Genomic DNA, 13,457 nt, shown 5'->3' on the forward strand with positions numbered 1-13,457 from the left:
GACTTCAATTTGTCACAAATTGGATGCAAAACTGGCGTTTTGTCCAAATAAAAAGTGCATGTAAACGTAATTAAACTGTTTACTGAATTCAAGCACAGCAAACAATTATTGCATAACGCTAACACTAACGAACGCACGTCTTGAAAAAAATAAGAGCAAACGAAGAACATGTTAGTTTCAACGCACTAGTTTTTTGTCCTACATTGGCTTCTTTTGACGAGCAGGCTGAATGGGCCTATGGTGAAGGGGGTGTTTGAGGAGGAGGAGGTGCTCGTGGGAGGAGGAGACTGACTGCTCCTCCAGTCCTCCACATTCTCCTGCGAGCGGCTGAGACTCAACGCTTCGTACCAACTTCCAGGATTTCCCCAGATTTGTTTCATCTCGATAGTGTCAAACGCGCGCGCTGCGTTAATATTCAGACGAACCGCTGCGCATTTGTTGTCGCTCGTTGAGTTCAGTCACGTTCGAGCATCTGCGTTATTTTGCAGGACGTTCACATTTTTAAAGATACAAAGGACGCGGTGGATTCACTGGAGGCGAATAAAAACAGACGGCTCCGATCGGTCTGGAAACGAAGTGGCCTGTATGACCTGGTTTATTTGGAGGATTTAAAGAGACACCCCGATTGGAAAAATAATTGGGACAAGTCGACCTACTCCGATCACAAAGGGGGTCCGCATGACCTGAACGGCATGTTGGTGCTCCGTATGTTTTTGGCAAAACTCGCGCATAGATAGACAAATAGAAAGTTTTAAATGATTTTCAAAATCGTAAACTTATTCCTTTTAATCAGACTGTTATCGATAAAGACGCGATAACATATTAAGTATTTATTTCTGTACCGCAAATACAAGTAGTTTTTTCCTTACGCTTCATTGGACGACTCTTTTCATCTTCGGTTGAAAGTTATTTTTTTGTCATGGCTTGTTGGCTGTTCTCTCTCCTGTGACGACTCCTGCCGTGCGATCGTCCATTCCTGATGGGTACAAGTGCCAGCTGACGACTCTTGAACCTTGCACAGTTTCCCCATCTTTGTAAACATTCATCGCTAGATACCATGGAGCTTTTCTCCAGGAATGTGGCTGGACTCTGGATTATCCTGTTGGAGTGCCTGTTCAAAACACTGGCGGAGGAAGGTAACTCAATAGTGTTATTAAACTCAACTACCTGTTTGGCTCCCGAAGAGGGAGCAAGATTGTATGACCATTTAAGACCACTGCTCGTGTGTTTTTACAAGCTAATACTACTCAATGGCCATTTTCTAGCAATTTAATGTAGTATATTTCAAGTTAGCTGTACTCTGGGGTATGCCAAGCCAAGAACTTATTTATTACACTGGGTCTGGCTCTGGCCCATTATTTTGTGACTGGGGGCATCGTAAGAATAAGGGTGAAATTGCATGTGAAATTATGCCTTGAGTTTTGTTTGACCGCTAAATGAATGCGATTTGCATGCGTACTGGAAAAGTAACGATCATCCATAAAAGAGGAAACGATGTAAAGATCTGTAAAAGTCACGCCTTCCCATTTAAAGTGCTTTTTTAATAATCAATATAATTGCAATGCCCTGGAAATGGCTTTAGACCATTCATTTAATAACATTGATTACATTCCTATCCTAAGCCTTCTTTGGTCTTTTTTCTCTCTGAGAAGCGCGGTTGGGCGGATCAAGCAGAGGCACAATAAAGTGCATCTCAAGTAACACCAAATTTTAAAATACAAAGGGGGTGGGCGATATATGGACGGCTCAGGTCGATAGAAATTTGAGTCGTGTATTGTCATGGGATATTTCGTCCCGTAAGCTCAATAAGTGGCCAACCGGGTCAATGGAATGATGAATGGCCTTGCTCGCTGTTTAAGGTTCCCGTCGGCAGAAGAAAACACCGAGGAAAGTATGGATGAATGTAAGAGAGGTTGTTGCTACATACTCGTCGTGAGTCTATCGCTCTGCCTCAGGCTGCTTAATCGATGGCGGATTAGTTCCGCATTACATGGTACTGCGCGCACACCTGCATCCCGCCGTTCGAAATCAATTTAACCGACCTGTGTGACGGACACGCGCAGGTGATGCTCCTCCGACAGCAACAGTCACTCCATTAATGAGTTGTGGACGGGGTTCTGTCGCGCAATGAGTTGATAAGTGTCAGAAATCCTGTGAGAAGGCGATAAAGAAAGTAAAGTAAAGTAAATTCCAGAAACGAAATACTGAGGAAAACTATGTTCGTTGTTTGTGCCTGAGAGAACTGTTTAGCATGGTAAATTTCGCGACGAAAGCCAGTCACGCTGTAAATTAGTTGATGTGTCTCACAGAAACGGTATAATTTTCACACATACATTTCTTCACCATTTTTTGTTTTTGTGATTTAACTGAAAATGTGTCCCACACGGAGTTGTGGCGGTAAAAGTGGCAACTTGTTAGTGAAGCATTAACGAACGTTATAGTCACGAAAATGTTGTTTTAAGTTGTTTTGACTTTTAATACGTCTGTAATTCGATTAGTTCAAATATTTCGTAGACCACGAAAGATCATTTTTTGTTCCAACCAACTAAGTTATTGTAGGTACTGCGCGGTTGTGTATTGTAGTGGCTAACCATAGTTTTTACCACAGATGCTACAAATTAACCATGCTTTTACTACAGTAACCATAGTCCAACTGGGATATCTGTAGTACAAATATGCTTATACTAATAGTAATAAATCCACCCAAAACCCATTGGTTAATTTTTCTAAGATCTGTTTTTTTTGGGGGGGCTCATTTTTACCCCCATGCGTACATGCTCATTTTATTAATATTCTGCTATGAAACGACAACTGTTTGACATAGTTCAGAGGATACAGTTGTGGGGGGAGTTGTGCTTCGGGGGTTTTGGAGGTTGTATTGGCTAATATGGTGAAGTCAGAAACAGAAGCGGCAGGGGGGAGATTGGATTTGATTCTATAGTAACTCAAACCCCTGCGCGAGATTAAACTAATGCCAGATCTGTGAGGATCACGGCACTGATCTCTAATTCCCTTTGTGAGGAAATATCAGCTAAAGCAGAGAGAGGTAACGATGGCTTTCATGTGCGGTCAGGGCTCAGGAACTATTCTGTCTTCCTGCTTCTGTTCCCCTGGAGCAAAAAAAGAGCTTAGCTATCCCACCTTCTGTCACTTATTCACTTATTTCTCTTTTCCTCTTATCTCCAATCTGTGTCTCTTCCGTCTCTGTCTCTCTCACTTATGCATACATTGATTTACATTCAACATTTATGCATTCGCCAGATGCTTCCATCCAAAGTGGCTTACAGTGCATTATTGCAAGTATTCGTTTTAATCAGTGGGATTGGAACCCACTACCTTTGCGTTGCTAACGCAATGATGAACACTTTAAGATGCTTAGATTCGAGATACTACTTCTAATTCTTTCCTTACATTGGAAGCATACTGTTAATTCAGATTCATTACAGAAAAGTACTGCACGCTTCGGGTTTTCCATTTTTCCGTGTTGTATACGATCAAAAATAGTATGAGTACTATAAATGAGAACCATGTATTAGTTTAATACCAAGCAATTTCTCAGCCACACCTGGTGACATATGCTCAAATCCAGTTGCACATGTATCTTTTTTGTATGAATTGCATTATTTTTCGACTTCTTGTAGCTTGGCATTTCTTTTCGACTGCGGTGAAGTCTCCAGCACTCCTCTCCTGCTGCAGAAATGCACATCCCTCCTCAGAAATCCTATTAAATGGAACTGATTTTTATAAGACGGGGATTTGCATTTAAAGCAGTCTCTCTCTCTCTCTCTCTCTCTCTCTCTCTCTCTCTCTCTCTCTCTCTCTCTCTCTCTCTCTCTCTTTGGTTGTTAATCCTGTGATTAGCCGCTTGAAGATTTAAACTGCAGCTCTGCGTCTCATCTCTAATCATCAGTCCTGCACCTTTACTCTCTCCAGAGTTACCGCGGTATATGTTTGCCTCCAACTCGGAGGACCTCGCTAGAAGTGCCAGGAATAATTTTCTAGTTTTCATTCTTTCGTGTGTGTTTTGGTTGGAGTGTGTGGTCTGCAGCGGCCCGGTTGCTGATCCAAACACTGTGCAGATTGATGGGATGATAACAGTGCTCAACAGGCTCTTGTTGGGATTGGATTCTCTCTCTCTTGTCTCTTCAGCCAGTGCATCAGTGTCAATACGGCCCTGATGGATGAGGGGCTGACAACATAAGAGTCTCTCGCTTTATCTTTTCTCTCTCTCTCTCCATCGTTCCCTCCCCATCCACCTACACGCCTCTAAAGGCGATTGAGAGCCACTATTTAGCATGAGAGGGGACCTTTGACCTCACAGAGACGTGTGAAACGATCACATGATCGAGGGACCCTCGATGATGTAGTGGGCCTTGCGTACAGAGGTGTTGTGGGAATTTGCCGTGGCATGTTTCGCTAACATAGTTGCAAAGAAAGGCGCATCAACGTGATTCAACCAATTACAAGATACGTAAAAACCCCATTTTTGGAGTTCGGTTGGCCTCTGTTGTGCTTGTTGTATGACATGCTAAAATAGTGTTTACAAAAGTGAACCGTGTTGGTCATCTGAGACATCTGTTGAAGTGCGTAGTGCAATTTACATCCCAGTAGGACGCGTTCAACATTCCAATTAACCAGAGATTTTGGGTTGGGTTAGGCTTAGCGTTTGGGTTTAGGGAGTTGAAAAACAGAAACAGTTTTTTCTCTTTGCTTTTTTCGAAACAGGGTTAGGGTCAAGGCTGTGTTTTTGTGGAATTCTTTTGTTTAGAAATGTTGTATGTGGACCGCAGGATTCAGAAACGTCCTACTTGGGCAAATCACGTTACGTCCAACTCTGCACTTTTCCACCAGTTTGGTGTTTTGCCAGCCTGAAATAAGTCTCTTCTTTCTGCTGTGTTTTGGTCTCCCGGGGATGCATCTTAGAAATGAATAGCTGGTTTCACTGTCACTCGATTAGGTGGCTCAGGCGACTTTGCTGCGGCAAAATTATACCTGAACGGAGCTAGCATGGGTTTGTTGGAGCTTGTTCCTTGTGCGATAGTTTTGCTAATGCGTGGTCTGCAATCCAAAATCCAGTTTTACTAAACACAATTATGATGGATGGCTGTGGACAGAAAGATTGTCTGTTTATTCATCGGGGTCTCTCAGAATGAAAAATGACCTGTATTGTCCTGTACATTTCACATGTAATCTGATTTTAAACTGTTGATTCTTAAATTCTTGACATAGTCATTGCTTATTTTCTTTAAAAAATGATAAGATCACACGCTTAACAAACTACAAAAAGCCATGCATCTATAAGCCCGCACAATTCTCTTCCTCATGCGAAGGGATTTTCCTGATAAGATAAGAAGAGCTCACGCTATCTAAAGCATGTGCACGAACCTTCACGCCGATCTCGTGTAATCCCTCATTTTTTATTTGAAATACCTTCTCCTATCTGAGCGCTGTGTCGATTCTCCCAATAGTGCTCGGTGTGAGATCTCGGTTATTTTTGTAGTGTCCCTCCCAAGATTCTTGCATTCCCCCCATTTGCCCCCTGTTGGTAACCGCACGTTCGGCGGCATTCGTCTTGTCTGCAGTTCACAGCACGCGCCTTCTGTTAGTACACGGTTTCTTCCTGTCCCGGTTCTGTCGACCTTTCCAAGCGTCACCCATTTCACTATAGCATGTGCCAAACACCGCTCCAGTTTTTTGTTTTGGATGGACTTTCCGTTCTTCTGAATTACAAACAATTGGTGATTACGTTCACAGATGAACATGTGCAGAATGTACCAGTGAAAATACATAAGAAAAACAGAAATGAGTCAGATGTGACTAAGAGATCTGCACATGGTTGTCTGGGAGTTCTTTAAATGGGTCAGATGTGTGTGGAGATGTCGATGGGCGGCCATTGACAAAAACATGAAAGCATGCGTTTCCACACGATTTGTGCTTGCATGCATTTTTTTAAAACTAAAAACAAAGAGGCGTCTGAAAAGACTAGGCTTCGTATACTGTTTGACACAATGTTGTAATACACTAGATCTTCGTGTTTTTCCAAAACCAGGACATCGTCAAAAGGAGCCCTTATAATATTTAAGTGTCTTTTGCTTCGCTTTTGAGACAAAGTTGTATGAAACACGCACATGGCTCCGTTCACACGCTGTGTTCTTGAGTGAAAGCTGAGCGAAAAACAGAGGGATTGAGAAAGAAAGGAGGTGGAGGAAACAAAAGATTGAAGGAGGAGAGTCATGCAGAGAGTGTATTATGTATTAGATATCTGCTGGGGTTATTCCGGGCCGGCGTGTGTGTGTGTGATGGACAGGAACGGTCTGCTTTCTCTATTCACACACCAATCTAACCAGTACACCACCTCCTTCCGCTGACACTTACTCAATGTGTGTGTGTTGGAGTGGATATGATTAAGGGTCAGTTTTTGTGTGTTCTATAATGTAGCGTGCGAGCGGCCATATGGGGATGTAATGATGATAAAAGCTGTTATGGTTCCTGATGGTCGTCACTCGCACATCAATAGCGCCCCAGAGTTCAACGCGTTGCGAAGGCTGTCCTTGGCTCTGTTTGGAATGAAATACTGCCTATTGAATTCTGTGCGGTCTACACCGTGTACTGCCTGCTCGTTTTGTTTTTAAATAGTACATGAAACGACACGCATCCGTGATTTTTGGATTTGCATCGCCCCCGGTTTTGCGTTAGAATGCCTTTAATGTGTGGCCGTCTGATCAAATGAGTGGCGATTGCCATCACTTCTGCTACTGTACATTCATCTTGCTGCAAATTAAAGGTCAGGCGCATTGCATTGTGGGATCTCACACGGTGTGGTCGGTTTGTTTACTGCGTCGTCTAATAAAAAGTCTTCGAGGCTCCTCAAGCGTATATATTGTGAAAGTTGTGTAACTAGTATGCTATCCTGAACTCGTGTGGCACTTTGGGTTGAAAAAAAAAATGAAGATAGAAATGAGAAAGTTGAGGCGTGTATTGTGCGTTTTATTCGCAGATGTACAACGAATCTGACAGCTGTGGTGTGTGTGTTTGTTTTGCACGAACACACAAATAAAGACGTAAAGGGCCCGGCCACATGAAGAATATTTTGTATGTGTAATATTAAAATGTCATATTAGAGTATTCTGAGCACAGGGCCAAGTCGACATGACTGAGCAAATTAAATTCGTGCCCACGCTACCAGAAGAAAAAAACACACAGATTGAAATTCAGTAGTTGACAGGTAACTGCACGCTCGGTGTAGACTATTGCTCATGGTGAGAAATCATTGCTCACGCATTCTGTCTTTCTCTCTCGTTCTCTCTAGGCTGTTTGTTTTACCTGCGTACGTTGTCTAAAACACCTAAAATGTGTTTTAAAATGGTAGTCAACAGTTTTTCAGTTCAACATCGTTGATGGTTTGATGCAAATCTTGCAGCGCAAATTTGTTAAATGTTGATAAACTGTCTGTTTATAGCTATGTGAATGATAATAATAAGCGGCAATCTGTAGATTTTTTGCTTAAAAATAACCCAAAAAGTTTATTACAAATATTTATTATAAAGTGTGAAATATCAGTTTGACGTCATTTGATTTTAACACACATACGGCTAACTATGTAAAGTAACCTGCAGTTTTACATTTCAAACAGAGATGGCGATATAGAGCAAACATTACCGATCGCTGCTTCAACAACACCCCAAAGTCGGTTGCCACCCTGACTGAGTAATGAAGTTTTTTTCTGCCATGGTAACGCAATAGCGCAAGTTAAATATGTGCGATGAAACCTCGCGCTTCAATGTGACGGACAAGCGTTTCGCATACATGTTTCTGGCCTTGTGGCCTTTTTTGTGTGCAAAAGCAAACAATATGGGTGTCTTTGTTTTTTTCTCCCTAAGTCAAACAGGAGACATGGAGACGCTCTGTAATGTGCTCTTGCTCGTAGGTCGACTGCCAGGAAACAAATCCACGCTCACAGATGCGTCGGATTAAATGAAGTATGTAAACAAGTTGAGACGAGAGAAGTATTCCTCATTTGTTTAGCGTGGACGATCCACTTTCCTTTCACGTGCTCCTGTCTAACAACACCATGGTAACAGATGGGAAACATTCCTCATGGTGGTCTCCTTCAGAGACAAAGCCGTGTTATCATAAGATAAAGAGGAGTTTCAATTTTGTCCGTTGAAGTTGTAGACGTTTCAATTTTTTTCAGTTTGTTTGGCAAGATTTTTCAAAATACGAAATAATTTATATAATAATAATATTTTCAAAATAAATAATAGTTCGACTAGGAATAATAAATTAGGTCACCCTCACGTCGTTCTGTGTATGACACAAAAGAAGATATTTTGAGAAATGTCTGGGTGGTTTTGTGTCCATACAATGGAAGTCAATGGGGTCCAGTTTTGTTTGGCTATAGACTTTTTTCAAAATATCTTTTTTTGTGTTCTGTAAAAGAAAGAAACTCATACAGGTTCGGAATGACACGAGGGTGAATAAATGAATTTTCATTTTTGCGTGAATTATCCCTTTTAATGGACAAAGTTGGACTTCTCATGCCTGAGAGAAATGGCTCAGCGATTGGAAGATGAGATGATCAGAAATGTTGACCAATTGGTGATTTTACTTTAAAGAAGATGCACTAAGTATGCTGTGTTTTTTAAGCGCGTTAACTGTAATCATCAACATGAAGTTGCTTCTCTTAATTCATTGTCATGACGCAGCCATCAAAGCGACGCTTTCCTTACCAATTTTCGACCACTAACACATTTTCAGTCCATTACTGTCAGAGCTCATTGAGAAAGTAGACACGCTCTGATGTGATGTTGACTTTAACTGCGACTGGTCCAGACACCCAACTAGCCACTTTTGAAAGTGTGTAATTTTGTACATTCCTAGTGGCAGCGTGTGTTTAGTCCAGGTGCGTTTTACTAATAAACCGTTAGACACACACACACACTGTTGTCACGCTACAGCAGCCGTGTTAAACGCTCGTCTCTCTTCACTATCTGTTCACCTCCATCCGTCTCATCCTAATCCCTCTTTTCTGTCTCCTGTCTCCTGTGCCACTCATTCACCTTGGCCTCTTTTTCTCTCACTTTCCACCCTCCCTCCCCGAACATCTCTCTCTTTTTCAGTAATTGGCGCTGTCTCTTTTCTTTAATTAAAGTGAAAGAGTAATTGTAGGCCAGCGCTGGTCTTCTGTCATTTCCCTTCGAGAGAGAGAGTGAAGTGTGTGTGTTCATGTTTGTATATCCCGGTGGGGACCTAAACCTGAACGCACACCAACACATGGGGACTCGTGCACTGTGGGGACCAAAATTGAGGTCCTCATGGGCAAAAAAGCTTATAAATTGTACAGAACGATATTTTTTAAAAATCTAAAAATGCAAAAAGTTTTCTATGATCTTTAGGTTTACGGGTTGGGTTAGGGGATAAAATATACAGTTTGTACAGTATAAAAAACATTACGCCTATGGACTGTCCCCACGGAGATAATAAACCAGACATGTGTGTGTGTGTGTGTGTGACTCACAGAAAACTCATGGCATGATATTCTGCTCAAGGTCACTGTGTTTTATGATTAACAATTCCTAAAGAAAAAAACAATCACAAATGAATTCGCATTAGTATTGTTTCTCATGAACAGAAGTTTTGTATTGTTTTTAACATGTGCCTTAAGAGTTTCAGAAGAGATCTCAATAATGTCTCAGACTGTGTGGACAAGAAACATGGAAACATTTCGATATGCACCAATATATCGGTATCGGTCAATAAAAGGACAGGGAAATGCAATTAATTTTTGTTCTGTGTATAGAAAATGTTAAAAAAGATCACCAGTTTGATGTTCAAATTAATAGTCATTATATGAATTCATACCATAATAAGAAATATTCATTTAATCTGCAGAATCGACAGATATCACCTTGAATAATAATTACGTAACAGATCTTATATTTTCTTCATCGGATAGCTTTTAACAGATAGTTTTAAAGTCCCAGTGCAATTAAAAATTACAATGCCTGTTTTTTTCATGAAATATCGCAGCGTTTATTGTAAATAGTTGATCAATGTGGGTCATTCTCTTTTTCAAATTCGTGTGCCCTCATAATCTTTAGTTAAAATCTGAAAATGCACTTCCTTCCTGTAATGACCATCCATCTTAAATGACGTGTGTTAGACGGCTTGCGTGGAGCATCCGTTAACTCCTCCCCTTCAACTGTCAGTCTGCTGCCAGTTCCATTTCAAAATGCAACGGCTGTTTTTATACATCCAGTCAAATCGCAGAGGAAGACGAAAGCCACGCCCACTATTTTTCTCATTAGAAATTCCATTTCACTCAGAAATGCGTCAAAATACGGAAGTAAAAACCATTGCAACTTACGGTTCACGGGGACTTTAACTCTGTATTATACTATATGCCAATTTGTGTCTTTTTTTATGTCTAAGTCAAATGTTCTGGGTTAAGGACAGAAACTGGTACCCTCAGGCATGTGTGGCAGTCATGGGTTTGTCTATATATGAATGAATAATCAGATATGTTCCGATTATTATATGACTAGACACACGCAAATCAGTGTTTTTCGGTGTGTGCGTGTCAAAACGTGTGTGTGTGCGTCTCATGTCTGCAGGGAGGTATGAGTGTGTGTCTGCTTATTTCTTGATACTGTACGGAACAAACTGATAAAGTGTGAGTGTGTGAATGTGTGTTAATGTATGATTCAGACTTTTAGCGGATCCGAGAACAGTTTGTGGCTGGAGAAACAGAAGAAACGTCATGCGAGTTTTCGTTTTTCAATGTGCTGTTCCTTTAAGCAAAAGTCTTCATTTGTGTTCCATTTAAACTTATTGGTGTCCAGGAGAAAAAGATTTAATTTGTGATTATTTCCTGTGATGGAGTGTGTGTGTTAGTGTAGGCCTACTGCTGTGCTACAGGTCTTTTACTCTTGATGTCCGCTGAGCTTATCGAGCACATCTGTGTGAGTTCTGTATGAGATCTGTGCGCTTCTGAGACGCTGCATTAAACGGGTCAAAGGAAACGAGTTGGGACAGAAATTGCCCGCCGTGAGTCTAATCCATCAGAACAGCGACATCAGGCCATAGAGCCACTGACAGATGTGCAGGTTTGTGTGTGTGAATGATAATCCTTGTGTCAACTTTGAGTCTAACCTATTTTTTGAGGTGAGCCGTAACACACACGCACACTCGCTTTTTCCTGTCCCATTAAACCTAATGATAGCGTAGACGGCAGGATATAGACCACTGTAATTACACACACACACGTAACAGAAGTGTAATCTATCATAACACACGCACATACACACCATATGTCCTCAGTAACCTTCATACACATAAACTGTAATCGCTGAATCTCACGGAAATATGTCAGGGTCACTTTCACACCAAACACATGTTACAAAATTATTCACGTCTGTATTCTGTTTATTTGCATTATGATGAAGATTTTTGGGGTTTATTTTTAAAAGAAAATTAGAGACTTGGATAACTTCAACTCAATAATAAATGTATATTTATATACTGTTTATTCATTTTTTATTTGCATCACAGCTATAAGGATTTTCTTGGGGAAAATAGTATTTATTTTCTTACGTCAAGTATTAATTATTCTTTCGTAATTTAAGGTTGAAATATATGAGCCAGACATGTTTTCCCTGTTGAAAAAAACAGCATATGCTGGGTTAGGTATATTTTGATGCTGGTTTGTGCTGGTTTAAGATGGTCATGTGCTGGTTTAAGATGGTCACCTGCTGGTTTAAGCTGGTCATGTGCTGGTCCTTAGCTGGTCACATGCTGGTCCTTAGCTGGTTTAAGATGATCACGTGCTGGTTTAAGATGGTCACGTGCTGGTCCTTAGCTGGTCATGTGCTGGTTTGAGATGGTCACCTGCTGGTTTAAGATGGTCATGTGCTGGTTTAAGATGGTCATGTGCTGGTCCTTAGCTGGTCACGTGCTGGTCCTTAGCTGGTTTAAGATGATCACGTGCTGGTTTAAGATGGTCACGTGCTGGTCCTTAGCTGGTCACCTGCTGGTTTAAGATGATCACGTGCAGGTCCTTAGCTGGTCACCTGCTGGTTTAAGATGATCACGTGCTGGTCCTTAGCTGGTCACCTGCTGGTTTAAGATGGTCACGTGCTGGTCCTTAGCTGGTCACCTGCTGGTTTAAGATGATCACGTGCTGGTCCTTAGCTGGTCACCTGCTGGTTTAAGATGATCACGTGCTGGTCCTTAGCTGGTCACCTGCTGGTTTAAGATGATCACGTGCTGGTCCTTAGCTGGTCACCTGCTGGTTTAAGATGATCGCGTGCTGGTTTAAGATGATCACGTGCTGGTTTAAGATGGTCACGTGCTGGTCCTTAGCTGGTCACCTGCTGGTTTAAGATGGTCACGTGCTGGTCCTTAGCTGGTCACCTGCTGGTTTAAGATGATCACGTGCTGGTCCTTAGCTGGTCACCTGCTGGTTTAAGATGATCGCGTGCTGGTTTAAGATGATCGCGTGCTGGTTTAAGATGATCACGTGCTGGTTTAAGATGATCACGTGCTGGTTTAAGATGGTCACGTGCTGGTTTAAGATGGTCACGTGCTGGTCATGTGCTGGTTTGAGATGGTCACCTGCTGGTTTAAGCTGGTCACATGCTGGTTTAAGATGGTCATGTGCTGGTCCTTAGCTGGTCACGTGCTGGTCCTTAGCTGGTTTAAGATGGTCATGTGCTGGTTTAAGCTGGTCACGTGCTGGTTTAAGCTGGTCACGTGCTGGTTTAAGCTGGTCACGTGCTGGTTTAAGATGGTCACGTGCTTGTCCTTAGCTGGTCATGTGCTGGTTTAAGATGGTCACCTGCTGGTTTAAACATGACCAGCTAAGACCAGCTTAAACCAGCATCAACATACCTAACCCAGCATATGTTTTGTTCAACAGTGTTTGACATGTACCATGAGATTCACCTTTCTTCATGCATGTGTGTGTGTGATTTAGCACAGTTGAGTCTGTAATTTGTTTTCCTCTGAACTTTGAGCAAAACTCACGGTGGGAAATCACCGTCAGATATCTTTCGCCCTCTTTTCCAAATGCTTCCTCGCCCTGCACTCTTCTCTTCTCATCCCTCTTTCATCCTCCCCTCCGGCCTCCCGGGCGTCCTCCCACTTTGATTCTCTGAGCTGGACGGCGTTTATCAGACGGCCGCAGCCTCTCCACATCAGAGGGAAAGAGGGCGAGAGAGACGGGTGACATAAAGAGCCACGGATAGAGGGAAGCGCAGAGAGATAAAGAGTGTGACGGGGACATACGGAGTTATCGAAAAGAGAAATGAAAACGGACGCGTGGCAAGAAAGGGATGTGAAATTCGAAAGCGCGAAAGGCAAAAGTGATAGGTGAAATAATGAAAGTGGGAGAGGGGGCGTGTGGAAGATGGATGGCGTTTAGGAGAGCGTGTGGCGGTCGAGGCGAACGAGAGACGTCA

At 42.1% G+C, this 13,457-nt stretch overlaps 1 protein-coding gene across 2 annotated transcripts in view; it reads left to right on the plus strand.

Moving 5' to 3' along the window:
- Nucleotides 1–296: 296 nt before the first annotated feature.
- ephb4a (eph receptor B4a) overlaps nucleotides 297–13,457 on the plus strand; it is a 30,401-nt gene continuing 17,240 nt past the window's right edge. For both annotated transcript variants that reach the window (XM_057355279.1, XM_057355285.1), the window contains exon 1: nucleotides 297–1,136. In XM_057355279.1, coding sequence (XP_057211262.1) covers nucleotides 1,058–1,136 — 79 coding nt within the window. In that variant the 5' untranslated portion in view covers nucleotides 297–1,057. The remainder of the gene's footprint in view (nucleotides 1,137–13,457) is intronic.

The sequence above is a fragment of the Triplophysa rosa genome, linkage group LG2 (assembly GCF_024868665.1).
Source record: "Triplophysa rosa linkage group LG2, Trosa_1v2, whole genome shotgun sequence".
NCBI lineage: Eukaryota > Metazoa > Chordata > Actinopteri > Cypriniformes > Nemacheilidae > Triplophysa > Triplophysa rosa.